General features: G+C 45.0%; 1 protein-coding gene across 8 annotated transcripts in view; it reads left to right on the top strand.

Moving 5' to 3' along the window:
- ADGRB2 (adhesion G protein-coupled receptor B2) overlaps positions 1-20,371 on the top strand; it is a 205,935-nt gene that overhangs the window by 166,791 nt on the left and 18,773 nt on the right. For all 8 annotated transcript variants that reach the window (XM_075604645.1, XM_075604651.1, XM_075604650.1 and 5 more), the window contains 9 exons: positions 175-276; positions 511-617; positions 6,349-6,543; positions 10,455-10,523; positions 12,017-12,125; positions 12,650-12,796; positions 13,064-13,242; positions 13,800-13,843; positions 18,572-18,698. In XM_075604645.1, the coding sequence (XP_075460760.1) occupies positions 175-276; positions 511-617; positions 6,349-6,543; positions 10,455-10,523; positions 12,017-12,125; positions 12,650-12,796; positions 13,064-13,242; positions 13,800-13,843; positions 18,572-18,698 (1,079 nt within the window). The remainder of the gene's footprint in view (positions 1-174; positions 277-510; positions 618-6,348; positions 6,544-10,454; positions 10,524-12,016; positions 12,126-12,649; positions 12,797-13,063; positions 13,243-13,799; positions 13,844-18,571; positions 18,699-20,371) is intronic.

Genomic DNA, 20,371 nt, shown 5'->3' with positions numbered 1-20,371 from the left:
TCTAGTTTTATGTGGAACACAAGGTGTAAAACACAGCAGTGAGCTGTGAGATGGATTTATCATCTTTCAGTTATATGAGGGCTGAAAATTGTGGTTGAATGGTTTCGGGAGGGGTTCCTGAGGTCACCTGGCTTCTTGTTAATTCACGCTGCTCCTTCCCCTCCTTCTTTACAGCATTACACGAGATGTGTAAAGATGAATACATCGCATCCATGACCTGGAAGAAGACAGCTGCAGGCGAGATTGTTTATAATAAGTGTCCTCCTAACGCCACAGGTTAGTGTCACTTATTAATGTCTCTCTCTCTCTCCCTCTTTCCCCCTCTCTCTCGTCGTCGTCTTCTTCTTTCCCTCTTTCCTTTGTTCTCCCCCTTTTCTTCGTCTTCTTCATTCTATATTTTCTGCCGTCCACTTTTCCTCTCGTTCTGCCACCTTCACTTTCTCTCCCAGTTTCTCTCTGCTCTCCTCCTTCCCTCTCCTGGTTCACACAGCGGTCTTTGTATCCCTGCAGGATCTGCAAGCCGGCGTTGTTTACTGAGTTCCCAGGGGGTTGCATATTGGAGTTCTCCGAGCTTCGCCCGCTGCATCTCCCATGAGTACAGATACCTTCACCTTGCAGTAATTACAAGCTCTCCTCTCCGCTTCACTTTATTATTTCTAGTATCGTTTATTTATAAGGCACCAGCATATCCTGCAACACTGTCTGGGCTCTCTGTCATCTTTTATGTGTCTCTGGGCTTCAGAATTAACCACTTCACACCCAGAAGGTCTTTCAATTCACAAAGGGGGAGATGTAACAATGCAAATAAAAAATGTATGGTGGGGAAGTTGCTCCGTTTGTTACTCTCTATTGTGTTGTGTGTAAGAAGTTTGTTTACAAAGCTGGCACAGATTGAATGCCATGGAACATTTGTTAGTGCGAATAAAAAAAATATATATCAATACATTGATACAAAGGGGCGCAAAGTGATCGTTTCCCTGTGCCTCACTTTTGCTGTAAACTTGCCATAGTACATAACCCCCTATGAGTTGCAGCCTTCTTCTTCCAATGAAGTGGTCATAATGTACTAGGATTATTGCCAGACAAGTGGGTAAACGATACCTTGTGGCATCTTCATGCAGATACTGTATCTGGTAATATAATAGATGGAGAATTTTGCTTTTCAATCCAGATGAAGGGGGTCATTAATCAGTCTGCCAGCTGCAAAACGGGTGCAAAAATACTGCATCAAATGTATCAATGAAGAAAGATCCTATGTTTTTCCTTGATAAATCTGGTTTATTTTTTTGCAGATTTGAAAAAGATTTGTTTTAACCTTATTTTAACCCTTTCACTGCCAGAAGGACCCTCAACGCATTGCTTTGCATGACAATGTATTGCTCTGCCAGGCATTGCAGGCAAATCTGACAGTGGAAGAGTTGAAAAGCTGTCCCACAGAAGGGGGTAGGTTTTTGAATGTGCAAGACACACGATCATTGAATTGTGTTAAATAATTTGAAATGCTATTTTCCCAGGGTCAGAGTTCACACTTTCCCACATCTGAAGCTGACCTAGCATTTGCTCACTGTTTAACGTAGCGGGGTCAGTTTTGCAAAATGAGGGGGAGAAATTTGAGCTAAAAACAACACCAGATTTATCTGAGATAAAGGATCTTATTGAAAGCATTTTTTTAAATTGAGAAATCTAATGCAGTTCTTTGGCCCAGTTTTGCAGCCAGGATCTTGCATCTGTCAGCTGGACCCCAGACTAAGACAATTAATCAGTCCTGGTGAAAAGGTTCCATACATGTTCAGGAAGTACATCTTAACCTGACCTGTTTTTATATTATACAGTTGTTAAAGGGGTTATGCTTTCATGGTACTCTGACACTGCCAATGTTTGTCAAAATCCATTCAACTGTTTTGTCAGAATCCATGAAGAAAAAAAAGTCTTAATTTTAGTCAAATTGATTTTTTTATGAGTTTGCACCTCAGAAACTAGTTGATGAAATTTGATGAAACGAGGGAACAAGAAATATCAGATGCGGAATACTACAAAGCTGCCAAAATTTATTTTTGTTTCTGAGTTTTATTCCCCAAAGTTATAAGCAATTGACAGAAGTGGATTAACATTGAATGTCCTGTCAGATGTGTAGATGTAATATAGCTACCTTCATTTACATGGTATTACTTCTTTCTCTATTTCCTGTCAATCATTTTACTGTGTCTCTCTCTCCTCTTTTAGGCTGCATCCATAGAAGAACAAGCAGCGCTGAGCCGTGCGGACGCTCCGCGCTGAGCCCCTGCATCCTCAATGAGGATGCCTTGAGAGGGGGCTCACGCGAGCGTCCGCAGGCGTGCTGAGGCTTTGGAATTTTCAGCTGACAGCCAAGCTGTTTTTCAGCGCACTGTTGGCTGAAAACATCCAATCAGCCTGAAGCAGCGTCAACGTCACGACGCCGTGACGTTGGCGCCGTGACGTTGACGTCAGTGCGTCGCGGCCGATTTGCCCAGCGACGTCACTGCCCCGCCTCCAACCACCTCCCCCCGGCTCCCTTCGCGCACGCTTGCTCGCCTGCAAGTCCATGGAATCGCGCTGACTTCAGCAGGCGAGCCTCAGCGTCAGCGCGCCTCTGCTCTGCTGAACCCTGTATGGCCCCGGCCTTACTCTTGCTCTCTTAGCTGAAATCTCTTGCAGTCTCTCAACACATCTCTCATTTCTCTCTGCCTCCCTCCCTCTCTTTCTTTTTCTCTCTCTCTCCCCCCCCCCCCCTCTCTTATCATTCAATGTTTCAAGCTCTCATTTCTCTTTTCTGTGCCTCTCTTTTCCCTGTCTTCCCTCTCATTCTCTAATCAACGACTTTCTGATCTCTCCCTTTCTCCTATGCATCCCTCTCTCCTCTCTGTCTCTTGACATAATGACCCAGGGGGAGCCTTTGTATAATTCCCCAATTCATTACAGATCACTAGACGGAATAAGATCAGATCTGTGCTGCGTTACCAGGGCAGCAGCTGAATTCTGCACCTCTCTAATAACTGCTCCCTGGTCTGAACAATATGCCGCTCTTATGTCTTAAGTGCCTCCCACCTCTCCTGCCAGGATGGGGGTCTGTGCGCAGGGACCCCTATTATCGTTAAATACCCATTTGTTCTGGTGACGAGCTTGGCATGAGTGCCAGGCGTGGGAGAAGGGAAGGCAGGATTAAGTAACATGGCCTTTTGTGCTTGCGTACACCACCAATTAGCTTCTCATTAGCGGGAACAGCCGCAGGCAGTCACATCTCGCCCCTCGCCATGCGCCGCTGCCCACCTTCCAGTGAAGAAAAGGTCAATGTCACCGGCGCCTCCCAAGTGAACACATCCCAGGAGTAAATCATCCCTTGTTAGGGGGAGAGGAGAGAAAAGCAGCCGCCAGATCTGCATAATATGTGAGGGAGCAGTCAGCGGGCTGCAGATTGCTCATCGGAAGCTGAGATACAGAAAGAACCAATAAATAAGACACTCACAAAAATCCCTTCCTGATCCTCAAATCTTGTTATGTTTATTTGTGTCTCTTTATTTTTTTTATTTCAAGCATCATTCTGCACGTCAGTCTGGATAACCTGATAATGCTTCTATTTCGGATGCAGCTTTGCGGCTGTGATCACATTAGGTTTCCTCACCTGTTTTGAATCAGTCGTGTTATGGGGTCAGGGAAGGGGTTCTCAACTCCAGTCCTCAAGACCCCCCGAACAGGTAAGGTTTTATGGATATCCCTGCTTCAGAACAGGTGGCTTAATCAGTGGCTCAGTTGTAGACTGAGTCACTGATTGAGTCACATTTGTTGAAGCAGGCTCTTTCATTGAGCCACCTGTGCTGAAGCAGGGATATCCTTAAAACCTGACCTGTTGGGGAGGCTCTTGATGACTGGAGTTGAGAACCCCTGGATTAGGGTTTTTTCTCTTCAAGTTTGATACATTTTGACACCGGTTTCTGAGGGAGATGAGTTTAACGCTAGAGATGTGTGAAACATTCCTTCACATTCGCATCCAAAAACCCTCCACCGTACAGTGTATAGCAAATAAAAATACCACGATGTCCATTTGCATATCTCAGACAGGTCTGCAACCGTCTTTCAACAGAATCACTTGGCAAACAGCACTTCCATTGCAGCCAGGGATTCTGGGTAATGACATGCAAATGAGCACAGTGTGTCACTCTTTACTTGTTATTCATTTTAACATGGACCCCTGTAAGATTATGTCTGCCATCCTGTGTCCACAGTGTGGAGCATATCTAGACCATGCTTTGACACGGGGCTGCATATGTACTGTATATATTCCTGGGACATCCTTCACAAGAGCTGGAAGAGGAGGGAAGAGCAGCCGTCAGATCTGCATATGTGAGGCAGCAGTCAGGGGACTGCAGAAGTTTATTCTTGCCATATTACAGCTTTTCAGCACAGCCTCGGTTAAAGAAGTGCAATATGAGTAGGTTTACTGGCTACAGTATATACTTCTTTAACCTAGGCCAGGGGAGCGCAATCTTGTTCCCCTGCGCCCCCCTGCTGGCTGTCCCCCTCTCCCCTGCCCCCCACCTCCTTACCGTGGCTCTGGCGTCATGATGCCATAGCAACGTGACTTCACATGACCCCGCGCCGTCATTTGACGCGTCGCCAGAAGACGTCTGAACAACGGTAAGAGAGTTACAGAGGCCTTCTCTGCTTCCCCGGCATTTAAATGCCTTTGGGAAGTGCGCGGGTGGGGCCTCTAACCCCGTGCCCCCCGCAGAGAATCTCACGCCCCTCCCCTGGGGGGCACACCCCCTGGTTTGCACACCCCTAACCTAGGCTGTGCTGAAAAGCTGTGTAATACAGCAGGTTTATATGGGGTCCATGTTAAAAAGTTTGGTCAAATTTAGATTATTTTTTTTTCCAGATACCAAAACATGAAAAAGATTTCACAGGCACTCCAATATAGTATCCTGAATGGGCTGCTGCATATCCCATAAAGATAACAAAAACATACATTACCAGAAACTGGCAAAAAGGAGACAGCACTCAGGCAGGTCAATTCAGTAAGTGTATTAAAACACAAAGCACAGAAGTCCAATGTTTCGATCCCCCCGTGGCATACTTTTTGCCAGTTTCTGGTAATGTATGTATATATATATATATGTATGTATATAGATATAGATATATATATATATATACAGCACTCTCCATGTGTAAAATCTATGAGACAGTTTAATCAATTGAACAAATCTAAAAACATCGCACTCACAAACGCCAGGATATAGTAAGCATGTTATGAGCTATCCTCGTGCTCCGTCACTGCAGCAGGTAAGGTAGTGAGTGGTCTCCCGCCGCACACCGAGACGCAGGAGGATAGCTTATAACATGCTTACTATATCCTGGGGGTTGTGAGTGCAATGTTTTTAGATTTGTTCAGTTGATTAAATTGTCTCACATGGAGAGGGCTTTTTTTTCTCTTGGTTTTGTAGGTATCGTGATAGGAAGTGGTTATTCCTTGAAATAAGCTGCCTGGATTTCCCGTGGACATTTTTTTGCGGTTCTATCACTGGTTTTATATGTATTGCACTATTGTTATAACATCTGGACTTTTTATTGGTACGCAGCTTCGTTTTCACTGATTTGGTCCATCCTACATGCTCACACTGTTATATTTTGGTTAATACTTCTGATATATCTATCTTGGTATTGTTGGTTGCACCATACAATAGGTAACACATATATCATTCTTCACTTAATAGGTCATTCTCGTTAGTAATATTATTCCACTAGTATATATCAAGAAACAAAGAATAGACAGCGCCCAATACTAGTGGAATAATATTACTAACGAGAGTGACCTATTAAGTGAAGAATTATATATATATCTATCTATATATATATATATATAAATATATATATATATAGATACTTCACCAAAATCAAATGACCAGGGAAGGAGACAGCACCACAGGTAGATGAGAAAAGGGGGATTTAATCCATATCCACAGGTATCCAACATTTCGAAGCCATCTCAGGGCCCCATCATCAGGGAGTTGCGATGAAGGGGCCTGATATTTCTCCAAAACATTGGATACCTGTGGATATGGATTAAATACCCTTTTTTTCATCTACTGAACATGTAGTGCTGTGTCTCCTTCCCTGGTCATTTGATTTGGTGAAATATCTTTTCTATACTATTTATGACAGCGCACTTGTCAATTGTTTTGTATATATGGTGTTCTTTCTCTCCCCTTTTTTATGTGTGTTTAGATAGATAGATAGATAGATAGATAGATAGATAGATAGATAGATACACACACGCACATATATATATTGTGAGGAAGATAACTAAAATATCTCTCTATTTTCCCCCTCCAGCTCCGGGAGCACCTGGCTAAGGGTCAGCGGTTGCTGGCGGGGCAGGGAATGTCCCAGGTTGTCCGGAGCATGTTGGAGCTTGTGTCCAGCAAAAACTACTACAGTGGTGACCTGCTGTTCTGCGTGGAGATCCTGCGCAATGTGACTGACACTTACAAGAGGGCCACCTACATTCCTTCCTTCGAGGACATCCAGGTAGGCAGGTCCCTACCTCAGCACCTGTGCAGGGGGTGGAAGCTCACGGTCAGTAGGTAGGAGGAGGTCCTGTGTCCACAGCGTGGAGCATATCTAGAACAGGCTTTGACATGGGGTCTATATATGTACTGTATATGCTCCTGAGACACACTTCCCAAGAGCTGTCCTAATATACTATAGGACCAGGACAAGAACAGAATATGGTCATTCTGGGTTATGTATCAAAGTCTTTCAGATGGAAAACTAAGGCATAACATTGCAGTAGGTTTATGAAATAAAAGCAAAAAACGATAGATTTACATGTACATGGGATTTTGCTCCCTTTGTTAAATCTGGTAAAATTGTTTTTGCTCGAGTTTTGGAATCAGCAGACATTAATATCAAGCTCCCTCCGACGTATATATGTTTACGGGTCTTATGACACATAATACTATGAGGGTTATTAATTAAGCTGCGCTTGAAGGCAATGGGAGTTTCCATGCAATAGTGCACTGATCACCACTATAGTAGTTTGATAAATAAGCCCCTTTTAGCCCACTTTGTTGTGTCGCTGAGCACTTGCTTTGTACAATATGGGATGTATAGACAGATGCACCTGTTTTTCTTTGCATCATTTAAAACCACCAGTACTGGGAGTCAGTAACCTCAGTGCTTAAGAGATCAGCGTCAGATGGAAGAAACTCAAATAACAAGTTTAAACATTTGATGCTGACACATACAGTACTGGTGAAGGGGTCTGCAACTTCTCAAGGAAGAAGAGCCATTTAAAAAAAAAAAATTATTCATCCAAAATATTCCGAGAGCCGTAACACATGCATGAATATTACTCCCCCACAAACACATAACATATACTGTACACACTAATAGGTATATACTGTATAAGCAATAACATACAACAAACTTAATGTAATCAGAATAAAATGCATCTCACAACAATAAGTCCCTTCATTTTGTTTTTCTGTGCAAAACAGTTTGTCATTTAGAAATACACAATATATACATACCCACCAAATACACACACACACTACCCCTCAAATATATATATATTTATATCACTACATGAGGGGCTATGTTCTGCAAAGCATATTTATCACCAGTTCCATACTGTCACGGTAGCTTATGACAAGATATAATGAACACCAAATATCTGGGTTGAACTGAACGAGGCTTAGATATAATAAAATATAATTTATTCCTTAAAGAAGGTGAACACAGCAATATAGTACAATTAACAGGCAAGAAGATAACACTTACTTAGGGTTGGGGAATGGAGAAGTATCCAATAGCAATAGCTGTATACTGAGGCTCTGCAAGCCTGGCTTCATAGTCACCGATTGCGTCAACCATGTCTGCGACCTCCTGGTTCTCATAGGGCAGTTCATATTCACGGCACTTGTCCTTCAGCTGAGCTCGGGTCCACATGTTGGATGAGCCTTCAGCCTTGCTCATGGTTCAGTCGCAGCAGTGAGGTGGTGTTACAACTTGTGTTAACTGTTGCACTACTGTGTGTTCAATATCTTTAGTCCCAAGAACTCGCAATTCCCTTCGAGTTCCCACTATATTACAGGGTAATTACCGTACACTGTAATACAGGTTCAGTTCAATCCCGCCGCTTGCCACCAGTTAATTATAGAGCTTGTCACGGTAGCTTATGACAAGATATAATGAACACCAAATATCTGGGTTGAACTGAACGAGGCTTAGATATAATAAAATATAATTTATTCCTTAAAGAAGGTGAACACAGCAATATAGTACAATTAACAGGCAAGAAGATAACACTTACTTAGGGTTGGGGAATGGAGAAGTATCCAATAGCAATTCTCCAGCAATCCAGTGACATTCCAGGTGGAATCAGAAGCACAACTCCAGCAATCCAGTGACATTCAAGATGGTATCAGAAGCACAACTCCAGCAATCCAGCACAACTAAAAACTGTAGGGTTGACACAGTTTATATACCTGTGCAACCCTATTCTTAACATTGAACACAGCCTATTGGTGAACAATTATCTGTATTCACTCTCTAATGTGGAGACACAGACTAACAGACTAACCCATGCCCTCAGGTAACAATTAGACTGGCAGAGTTTGTTGATTGACTAAGACTTAATCCCTAGACATTGGGTAACAATCAAGGCAGTTACTTTTTGATCACCGTGCTTAGGCTACTCAGCCGTCTGCCCTTCATGACTTATTAGCCTAGCAAATGGCGTCTGCATTTTCAGAACAGATCCAAAATAAAATACATATACACTTTAATATCTACACATATTAATAAGTTCCAGTCTGGTGGGCTCAGTGGGTCAACCTTTGCCAGTTTTTAATGCCTACAGTGACTCCACATATTGGCCAAATATGAACTCTCTGCGACCTCCAGAATTGGAGATACAAAAATGCACTTTAAAACATTAATATACATGCTTATAATGAAACATGGGAACAGGGGAACATACATTTTCAAGGTATAATAAGGTGCAAACCTCATCCCTGGACCGCAGTCCAGTTAACCCCTTGTCTCTCTGGTGAGGTCAGGGGATGGCCATATGGGGTGCAACCCCTTTAATACCGAGCCACCCCCTTTCTCCCTCTACACATACTAATACACACACACATATATACACATACACACACACACACACATACATAAACACCTGAAATTGACACAGGAGCACAGTAGCACAGTACTGTACACATTACTATTCATTTATTTAATTGCACACAATGCATGAAATTCAAACAAAGCAACCACGATAAACATGTGTGCCTGGGGCGATTGGCCGCGTTAATGCCGCGTTGAGTACAGCATCGCAAACGAAAACGGCTCCGTGATTTGCTCGAATAACGTCCGCTGCAGCTGTACACAGAGACTCACACACACACACTTACTTTGGGCCTGCCTCTCCTGCACTGTCCTGGGTTGCCGTTCTCCAGCTGCTGCCGCCTCTCTCCCTCACTGGGTTGCCGGTACCTGCAGGGGAGGGGGGGGGGGGCAGCCGGCGTTGGTCGGGCCTCCTGCACTGTCCCAAGGCCGCTCTGTGACGTACCCGGAGGCAACAAGAGACCCGACCAGTGCCGCCCCCCCCCCCCAAAAAAACCCGCGGCAGTGGAGAGCCACATGTAGGTGATGAAAGAGCCGTTTGCCGACCCCTGTACTGGTGCAATAACAACATTCTTTCACTGCATCATCTTGATACACGTTGCCCAATTTTATGCGAATCTGGGGTGATTGATAAGAGTCCCCAGGTTGCAATACTAGGCACAAAAAAAACCATACTGTCATGGTTATCAATGTACTTTCTTAGTTTTGTTGTGTTTATTGTAAACCGTAATTTTATTCATTAATAACCCCTTCCATGTGCCTGTTGCATAACACATATAAATCCCATTCATGTGATGTACACACATTGTGTTCCCTGTGTAACGCCCATCTCCCTGTCTCCGTTGCCTCGCATACACGTTTGGCTCGGTGATGCTCTCCTGCATGTTTTACCCGGAGCTCTGCTGCTGATGCTGGCTTGTAGATCTATGTGTAACATGCAGTCAGAGCCTGTAAGTGCTGTCACAGTGAGTTGTAGCACAGACATAAAAGGCTCTTTTGCTTGTTAACAGAGCTCATGTTGTGTATAATGTGATATTACGGCCTGCCCACAGTGCTTTTCAGGCTGCTCTCTCTGATTATTCTCCTTCCTACTTTCTTTAATCCCCCATGCACCATTTTCTCTCTTACTTCTTTTTATTTTATCTTTATAATTTCTCTCTCGTCTCTTTCTCTTCCCCCCACTATCTAGCTTCCAATCTTCCATGTCACTTTTCTCACCTCTTTTGCTCCCTCTCCGCATTCTACCTCGCTCTTACCATCCCCTTCCTTCCCCTCTCGCTCCTTCACTAAATCTGTCCCTTTCTCTGCAGAAGTTTTTCCATGCCGTCAGCCACATGCTGGATGCAGAGAACAGGGAGAAGTGGGAGGACGCTCATCAGGTGAGAGAAATGAGGCTTTGGCAGCGAGCGTTGGAGTAGTGACGTCTGCGTGTGGCGGGGGTGGGCTGTGTGCGAGTGTGAGAAGAGAGAAGGGGATACATAATGCTCAATTGTAATGAAAGAGTATTGTTAACGTAATTAAATGCCGGAGAGAATAATCCTCATGCAAGAAGGGAAGGAACCTTCAGTATTCTAAAGGTTTGTGCTATAGATACAGACAGGGACAAATTCCCAGTGGCACATGTACAAATTACACACAATATACGGTGTATGATACTTTACACAGGGGATGAAAACAATGCTACTGTGATCACGATGTTGCAGTACTTAGAGCTGAGTTACAAAGCACAAATTCATTATGATGCATTCTAGCCATTTCCAGGAACAACCATATTTTGCATCAATTGTTTCTCCAAGTATGGCTGCGTTTATAGTACTGGCTACAGCGATGGCGACAGCTTGCAGCCGCAAAGCAACTCAATGTAGTCAGTAGCGACCGGCCATAGCGGGCGCGACGTGAGACGTCACAGCTACCAAAATTGCTGTAGTCAAAAGAATTTGCGATTTCCAGTGACAGCCGCACCACGTTACTGGAAGCAGCCAATCACATAGCCCCTTGCCGCCAGCAACATCGCACATCAGTGTGCAACTTTTGGTACAGCGACGGCGATGTGTGTCGTCACGGGTAGCGTCGCCGTCGCTGTAGCCAGTACTATCAACGCAGCCTTAGGAAACTACCTGAGGATTTTGGAGGAAGGTTTTAGAGACTTCTAAATGAAGAAAAATGCATTGCAAGGACACTAGGACCAATCCTCTCCATACGCCCCTTCCCCCCAAAATGTTACCCTCTTTCTTTTTTTATTAGTTTAATCACAAAAGGGCAGTATTAACTAAATAGTGATTTTGAACTGAATCAGTTTTCATCTGTTATTGATGTAAGGGTTGATATACATCTTTTATATTACATCTGTGACATTTAATTTGTTGCATGTTTAATTTCCCTTCTTTCGTGTGTATTGGGGGAGTTTGGGTGGTGATGAGATGCAGAAGTGTATTCATATTTTTGGGATGTAAATGTTTGTGTTTTTCTGATCTATATTTTCTGTTGGACCCATTTTATGCACTTTACAGGAGTATATGTACGTTCTCTGTAAGAAGCTTTGTTATTTATTTCCACTTGCAAGGTGCTATAATGACCCCCAAGTAATTAACCCACTTTAAGTTTCTCCCTTACAGCCCCTGTGTTTGAATCTAACACATTTCTGACAGGCTCAACTAGCACAAGTTTACGTGACCCAGAGATAGACCAGGAGGCTGCTCATAAAATCTAGCTTCTGCCATTTTATTTAGTCTTTGTTATTGTAACAAGTCTTTTTAATTGTATCTATAGTTATTATTGACTTACGTGTGTTTTTCTAAAGAAGTGCAAATCTGATCTCCCCTGGGTAAAACACAACATTTGTTAAATTTACCACTTTTCACTGTCACCCAAGGTTGCCCCGGGCTCGGTGCTACTGATGAAGGTGCTTGAGGATTACATCCATCTGGTTGGGGATGCATTAAAGCCCTTCCAGAGCTCCATCATCGTCACAGAGAACCTGGGTATGAGACACTGCTTTTCTCACCTCTGGTGGGAGACTGAGGAACAAGAAAATGCTTCTCATCTTACCCCGGGGATTAATCTGGTGATCAGGTCCAGGAGACCTGACTTGGCACCAGTGCTTACAATAGAGAAGCCGTAAGATAAACTTACTTAGGCATAGTGCTAGTAAAAAGTAGTGATACTGTGCCTGATTTAAGGCCAGTCTGATACTGTAATATAAATGTGTTCCCATGGAACAATAACGTTTAAATATGCTTTACAAAATCCAAAGTGCCTTGATTCATCTCTTATACGGGATATAAATGGACATGACAGCTTTTTTACTTCATTTTCAACATTTTTACGTTATAAGTATGCTGTAAATAGGTATGCTCTGTATCCCACTAATACTTTCACCCATCATTCACTGGACTTGAGAACATTCATCCATTTCGGATGCACTGGTTAGGAAGTGGGATCTCCAACTGCAGTGGCCAGATGCATGGTATAGGAGTGCTTATGTTCTATGTACTGTATGTTTCAGTTATCAGCATCCAGAGGGAGCCTGTCTCTGCCATCTCCAGCGATATCAACTTCCCCATGAAAGGACGCCGTGGGATGAATGACTGGGCACGGAACTCTGAGGATAAGCTCTTTATTCCAAAGGAGGTGCTGAGTCTGCCCCCTACAGGTGAGCACAAGGAAGACAGTCTGCCCTTTAAAGGTGAGCATAGAATGGGCAGCCTGCCCTATACAGGTTAACACAGAGGGAATAGCCTGTCCTATACAGTTGAGCACAGAGTGAGCAGCATGCCCTACAGGTGAACACATGGGGCAGCCTTTCTTTGTGTCTCCCTCTTCCACCCTTGTTCACACTTCCTTCTCTTTCACCCTTGTTCCCTGAAGCAGAAGAGAGTCTTCTGTTGTTAACTCTTTTTTTGCGTCCTTTCCCCTGCAGAGACAGAGGAGTCTGCATATTTTGTGATAGGTGCTGTGCTGTACCGCACTCTGGGTCTAATCCTGCCTCCTCCTGGGAATTCCCTGTCGGTCAGTTCTAAGGTCCTGACCGTCACCGTCCGACCACTGACCAAACCCGCGGAGCAACTGGTGGTGGTGGAATTGTCCCATATTATCAATGTAAGTAAACCGCTGAGCAGTGGGTGTAATAGTCATGTGCTGGGTTGCTGTGCACATTGCCTTACAGAACCCCTATGTACAATGATCTGTAACCCCCTTTCACAGGCTCTCTGTGCACAGTGTTCTGTGGTTTCCTGTTACAGGCTCTATATGCACACTGCTCTGCGACTTTCTTTTGGTCACTGTCTAATAAAGATGTGCCTGGGCTCTCTGTGACTCCTTGTGCACACTGCTAGTTGCAGTCACTGCAGGTGAGAATGGATTCCATGGGCTCTCTGTGACCCTTGTGCACACTGCTACAGTAGTTGCAGTCACTGCAAGTGAGAATGGATTCCCTGGGCTCTCTGTTGCTCTTGTGCACACTGCTAGTTGCAGTCACTGCAAGTGAGAATGGATTCTCTGGGCTCTCTGTCAGTTTCTGACACATAATGAGTTGGTGGTGACGAGGTTTGGATGTTTATGTCAGTTTCTCCAGACAATGAGTTATTTCTATCCTACCTTAGAGCTCAGGCATCCATTACATAATTTAATAAGATCTCCCCCTCTAACCCCTGCAGGGCACCTCCAGCCCTCAGTGTGCCGTGTGGGATTACTCTAAAAGGTTAGTAACCCTGGATTTCTTTCCCTTTCTATAATGTGAAGCTGCTGAATGTTTAAAGAGGTACAACACTCAAACATGATTTTGGGACCAGAAGGTGAAATAAGACAATTTCATGACCTAATCACTATTGTGTTTACAAAATACAATGACTATCACCATCCCTTCTTGTGTAGTGAGACATAAAAACTCCTTTTTCTTGCAATGCAGAGGTTTTTCTTATATGGAGAATACATAGCAAGCACAATGACTGTGCCTCACACAGATATGTCAAAGGGCAGATTCTTGAAGCTAATTTCTTAAACCCCTTTCTTTCGCAACATGGGAAATAAGTGTAGCCCAAGTATACCCCCCCACCCCCCTTCCTTCAAGTGAGATTGGGGGTATACGCTATGGATGCTACTGGTGCTGCCATATTTACTCGCAGAGAAATAACTCTTAACCCTGCACCTTATTCTCCCAACACCGTGTACCCAGGAGTCTCAAGAGTCCCCCACCCACCCAAGTGTGAGACAGCGCTGCCCACTAGGTGAGGTGTACTTGTTGGTGCACTTGGTGTGGTGAAAGTACCTGCCGGGTGTGACCACACGCGGGCGCACAGATGCTGTACTTAAGATCCCTGCTCCAGAAGGGTGATCCCATGTCGTGATCTGCCTCTACGGTGGATGGCTCCTGCTTGGGGTGATTTACATTTGGAATGTCTCTTATCTCTGCTAGCTGCAGAGGGTGATTCAGTCTTATCACCAGTGACCAGGATATCCACGCTTCCTGGCTGTAACCCTTTACTTAAGCTGGCTCTACAGGACCATGTCCCTATCCTATGGGGTGGTCCCGGCAGCAACCACAAGCTGAGGGGAGTCGGGGCCTAGGGGGATCTCTGGCCTAGTGCAGGGGCCACCTTCTCCATGCACATACACACCCTACCCTTACTCTGTCCCAGCTCCGACTGCCTGTTCTTCCTGAGCGCGCCAAATGTATATCTTCTTGCAGGAGATCTGGCCGCGTGATTGGCTACCTGGCGTCAGGTGGTTAGCATCCCCAGTGGCTGCTGGGTGTTGTAATCCCTTGCGGAGTCCTTTTCTATTGCCGCCGTGTGCGCTATCTGTATTGCGCATGCGCGACTTGGCCGCCGCTGCTCGCATCTGCGCATGCGCAACTTTGGAAGGCCCTGAGCTACGGCGCGCCACATCTGCCATTCCTCACTAATAGAAATGGCCGCCGCAATGCTTCTGCGCATGCGCGAGCCTCCGTGCATGCGCGAACCTAACAAACATGGCGGCGCACGGCAATGGGAGCCGCCCGTCGCCCCCCGCAACAGCCCCCACCATGACGGAGGTAAGGGAGAGGGAAACGGAGGACCAGGGAGCCAGAGGGGACCTGGCTTCATAAGATCTGTTTCCAGGAGCATTTTTATCAGTGCTGTGATATATCCATCATCAAAGTGTAAACGCCTCACTAACGGAGAGGTGCATGATTATATCGTTTTAATGTAACTGCAGTAAACTTTTTTTCAAAAACAAATATAGTGCATAATCAACTCATAAGAAAAACAATGTTAACATAATAACTATTATTACGAATATATGAGAATGAATTGGAGCCCTAGAAGTATATGGGCATCATCATTGATAGCTTCACCAGACTCTGGTTTCCTAGTGTGTTGGGAGCTGTCCCATAGTGATAGTGCTGAAGACTCCTCTATGCCTTAGATCAGGGGGGCGCAAACTTTTTTCCCTGCGCCCCCCTGCCGGCTGTCCCCTCACTCCCGCGCCCCCCCCCCCCAACCCCAACTTACCCTCGCACCGGCGTAATGACGTCACGTTGCCATAGCAACGTGACGTCACATGACCTCGCAGCGTCATTTTGACGCCGCGTTGCCATGGCGACGCCGGGAGGAAGCCGCCGGAGCCACGGGTAAGTATGGTTTACAGAGGCCCTGCAGCTCCCCCGGCACTTAATTTAAGTGCCTTCGGGAAGCGCGCGGGGCCTCTGTAAACCCCGCGCCCCCCGTCGGCAGTCTCGCGCCCCCCCTGGGGGTCGCGCCCCACAGATTGCGCACCGCTGCCTTAGATCAGTGTATTTCACCTGAGGTTCCTAGTAAACCTTGAGTTCCCCGTTCATCCCTAACGTGTTCCATGCAATTTTAGTTTGAAAATTGGACCATACTGTATACAGATTAATTTACAATGCATCTGATCTCAGACGTGCTATTAGAGGGTCAGGTTCCTTACAATGCATCTGATCTCAGAGGTGCTATTAGAGAGGGTTGGGGTTCCTTACACTGCATCTGATCTCAGACGCTCTATTATAGAGGGTTGGAGTTACTTACTATGCATCTGATCTCAGACGCTCTATTAGAGAGGATTGGAGTTACTTACAATGCATCTGATCTCAGACGCTCTATTAGAGAGGGTTGGAGTTACTTACAATGCATCTGATCTCAGACGCGCTATTAGAGAGGGTTGGGGTTCAGAATTTCATAATATAATTATAGGGTTAACCAAAATAAGGTTGAAAACCACTGTCTTAGATTGTATTATCCCCAGTATTTCATTTACGTTGTAAAGGTGCAATTTTGCACATTACAATACATGTACAGTATGTGCACGTGTTTGAGAGGTTATGAGGTAGTGTTTACACTTGCATGCTAAAGTATAATTTTATATAAATGGGTGAGTGTAGATAAAGGACATGTGTTGATATGTCCTTAAGTGCTGGTATTTGTGTGTGCATGTTGGCATATGTATACATATATGTGTTCATTTCACAGTATGTGTGAGCCTCACACCCCTAGTTCTAGCCACCACGTGTGTGAGCGAATGTATTTGTATGGATGTTTGTGTGTGGTTAAGTACATTGTGCGAGTGTTTCTGTATGTCGGTGTGTGTATGTGAGTGTGTATCTGTGTTCCATCAATGTATATGCATCTGTTCTGTGTGCATGTATGTGTATATCTATGTTTCTGTTGGTATATGTGTATGTATCTACTGTATGTTCTGTATTGGTGTGTGTGTGTGTGTGTGTGTGTGTGTGTGTGTGTGTGTGTGTGTGTGTGTGTGTGTGTGTGTGTGTGTGTGTGTGTGTGTGTGTGTGTGTGTGTGTGTGTGTGTGTGTGTGTGTGTGTGTGTGTGTGTCAGTGTTCTGTATTGGTATGTATGTGTGTGTGAGAACATTTCCCATGCAGTCACTCCCACATGAGGTTTCTACATTATAGGATTCCAGCTCTCTGCTCACGTTGCCAAAGCAACCCTGATCTGACTTGTCCTAGCCTTTGTGATGTACGGCTTTTGCAATGCCTTCCTCCTCTGTGCAGCTGATGTTGGCTTCCTGTGTGTCCTTTACTGCTGGTGACAGGGGCTGCTTGACAGTGTGGGAACAGGGTAAAAAGAGGCAAGATTGTGGAATGGGGCAAATGTTACGACAACCCAGCTCTGTAAAAAACAAAATTGAACATGCCCACCTCCCCCAGTCTGCCATTGTCCTATCTGTTGTAAAACCTTATGTTCTACTTCTACTAGATCCTTGCCTTCCTTTTATATTCAGAAGTTCAAATATATCTTGTGATGTCCCAGATCAAATGATGTCACAGATTAATCAGAGTTCCTGTACGCACTTATAAGTGTCACCTTTTCTGGTTTTGCAAATGTTAGTTATAGGAGGGTGTAAATATGCAAATAGCTGAATGTTTTAAGACTGTTTAGGTTTCCAGTTTTTTTTGCCATGAAACGCTGTGGATTAAAAACAGCTGCATTGTAGCAAAGCATTGGCAGCAAATCAGGCCTGAAAGCGCACTTTGCCAACATACTTTAACTGCAGGCAGTTTCCAAGTGGGAGAGGAATGGGTTACACGATCACCCAGCACAGGAATAAAAGTACCAGAGAGCAGAAAGAGCATCTGTCATAATGGCAGATCAAAACATAAAGAAACCATTAAACCTCAAGGCTGCTATTCACTTGTAAAATGTGTTGTCTGATCTCTTTATCTTCTATCCCTTCCTCTCTCTCACTTCTCTACACCATATGTCTCCCCTTTTCCTCTTCTATCTCTCCTTCATGTTTAATCCCTTGTGATTGCTGCCTTAGTGCTTAGCTGTCTCTCCTCCAGTGCTCCCTCTCTCCATCTCTCTTTGACTTTACCAGTCTTCCCATCTCACACTTTCCTTTTTTTCTCCTGTTGTCCTTGTCGTCATCTCTCTTTTACTTTTGCTTTCCCTATTACTCTATCTTCCTATCTCTTGCATTATTACTCATTTCATCAGTCTCCCTTTTATTCTCTTTCAAATGCTCTTTCTTCCACTTATCTCTTATCACTATCCTCCTATAAATATATCTGTTCATCTCTCCTCGCACATTCTCTCTCTTTCCTCTAACTACCTTTTTTTTCCCGCACTCATCCTTTCTCCCTCCATCTTCCACTTTTTGCTTTTCCCACTCCTCACCTTCCTCGCTACTGTTTCTCCCCCACATTTTGTCTTTCTCTCTCTCCCCCACACTCTTTTCATTCTGCCTCACTCCTCTCCCTGGGTTTCTCCCACACAGACGTAGACACACACACACTGCACACTAGCACAGAGCTGCAGCCTGGCTCTGCACGATCTGGATATGCATAACCTGCCTGGTATCCTTCCTCCTTATCCTGGGATGTGGATAGCATGCCCGCTTTTCTCTCTGAGGTCTCACCTTTCTCTTCCTGACTGCTGATTTCACATCTCTTCTGTTTCTGTCCCTCAGTGATGCTTCCACTGGGAGCTGGGACACTGAGAGCTGCCAAACTTTACCGACCCACCCATCTAACACCAAATGCCTTTGCGATCAGCTCTCCACCTTTGCCGTGTTGGCACAGCTGCCAAAGGACCTGGTGAGTTGGACATAGGGAGCGCATCTTAAAAGTGCATGATAGGCCCATCTTGCACAGCTAGATGCAAGAGTAGTATTGGAATGTAATATTTCATGGAGAGAAGAAGGGGTGGGATTTGGACAAAGCTACAGGGAGGTGGGGGTGTGCAGAGGGACAGCGGGGTACCTGATAAGGAAAAAACATTTGGAGGGATTTTAATTCCTAGATTAGTAATTGCAAACATAAAGATGTACTGAGGTGTAGAGAGGTACATTGTGTGTACAGTATCTGTGTGGATAGGTGTGTTTGCCATGCTGGTCTGTACATCTCTGTACTAATGTAGAACGTAACATTTGTGACTTGGTCAAATGTTAGAAACTTGTTTGTTTTGACTTCATAGGCTGAGTCCAGGGTCAGCACTTAGGCGCTGACCCATTCTGAGGCGCGCTGACGCTTGTCAGTGAGCCCCTGCAGCCGCAATGAGAGCGGCTTTAGCAGCGGCTCGCGCATGCGTCCGCAGGCGTGCGGAGGCATATATTTGACCAAATTTCTAGTTTGAGCGCTCAAGGGTGCACAGGGCCGGTCTCATGAGCGGTTCGCCTAATGAGGGCGAACCAGCTCCGTGACGTCACTGGCCCGCCCCCCCGACACACCCCTGGACGGCGCGCGAACTAAGGCCAGGGAAAGCACCCGCTTTCCCTCAGCCTCAGCGCGCCTCCGCACGGCTGCAGTCACCATGGACTCAGCCTAAGGCAGGAAAAGTTAACATGATGCACAATAAGTGTATTAATTCATGACAAAACATGGTCCAATTATAATCCATGCACCACTATACTCTTCCCCTAACTTCCTGTTACTCCTTCTCTCCCCATAAAATGATGCTGGTGCAACAAAAGAAAAAGAAACATACCTTCTGAAACTGACACTTAGGGGTGTATGTTTAAAGAAACTGGTCTACGTTTACCGGTCTAGAACATTTGGCCGTTTTGCCGTATACAAGTAGCCACCGGCATTTAGCCACCCTCACCTCGCTGCAGGGACATCTCGCCACCTGCCATTTTGCTGCTAAGGTAAGTCCCTAACCTTATCCCTTACCCTAAAACCCCCTAATCTTAAACCCTATTACTAACGCTAACCCTTACCCTAACCCCCTACCCTAAAAACCTTAATTTAATCCCCTACCCTAAAAACCTTACTCTAATCCCTACCCTAAAAACCTAACCGCTTACCCTAAAACCCCTATCCTTAACCCCCTATCCTAACCTTATTGGTGAAATGGCCAATGGCTGAGTGTCCAGTGGTGGTGGAAAGGGTCCCTCGGTGGCCAAATGCCGGTGTCGACTTGGTCACGGCAACATGGGCGCGACCAAATGTTTTATTCCAACTCGGACACATTAAATGACCATTTTGTTTCCTTCTGAAATGAAGACACATACATTATGTGTATATCTACTGTTGAGTGTGCACCTGCATTTGACCTTTAATTCATAAAGCCTTACTACACATGTTCCAGGTGACACTTGGTTTTTGTGTGTGATGTGCTGTTGTGAGTTTTTGTAAGACAAATACTGTAAGCCATGGTGTGCACGTTTGGTGCACATTTAAGTGTCTTGGACATACACTGTGACATGCAGCCTCCTGTCCCCTAAGACTCTCTGCCCCATTCTCTGCCACAGACTGATATTTTGTAGTGA

Source organism: Ascaphus truei, chromosome 6 (genome assembly GCF_040206685.1).
Source record: "Ascaphus truei isolate aAscTru1 chromosome 6, aAscTru1.hap1, whole genome shotgun sequence".
Classification (NCBI taxonomy): Eukaryota; Metazoa; Chordata; class Amphibia; order Anura; family Ascaphidae; genus Ascaphus; species Ascaphus truei.
This window is presented reverse-complemented; position numbering and strand designations above follow the sequence as displayed.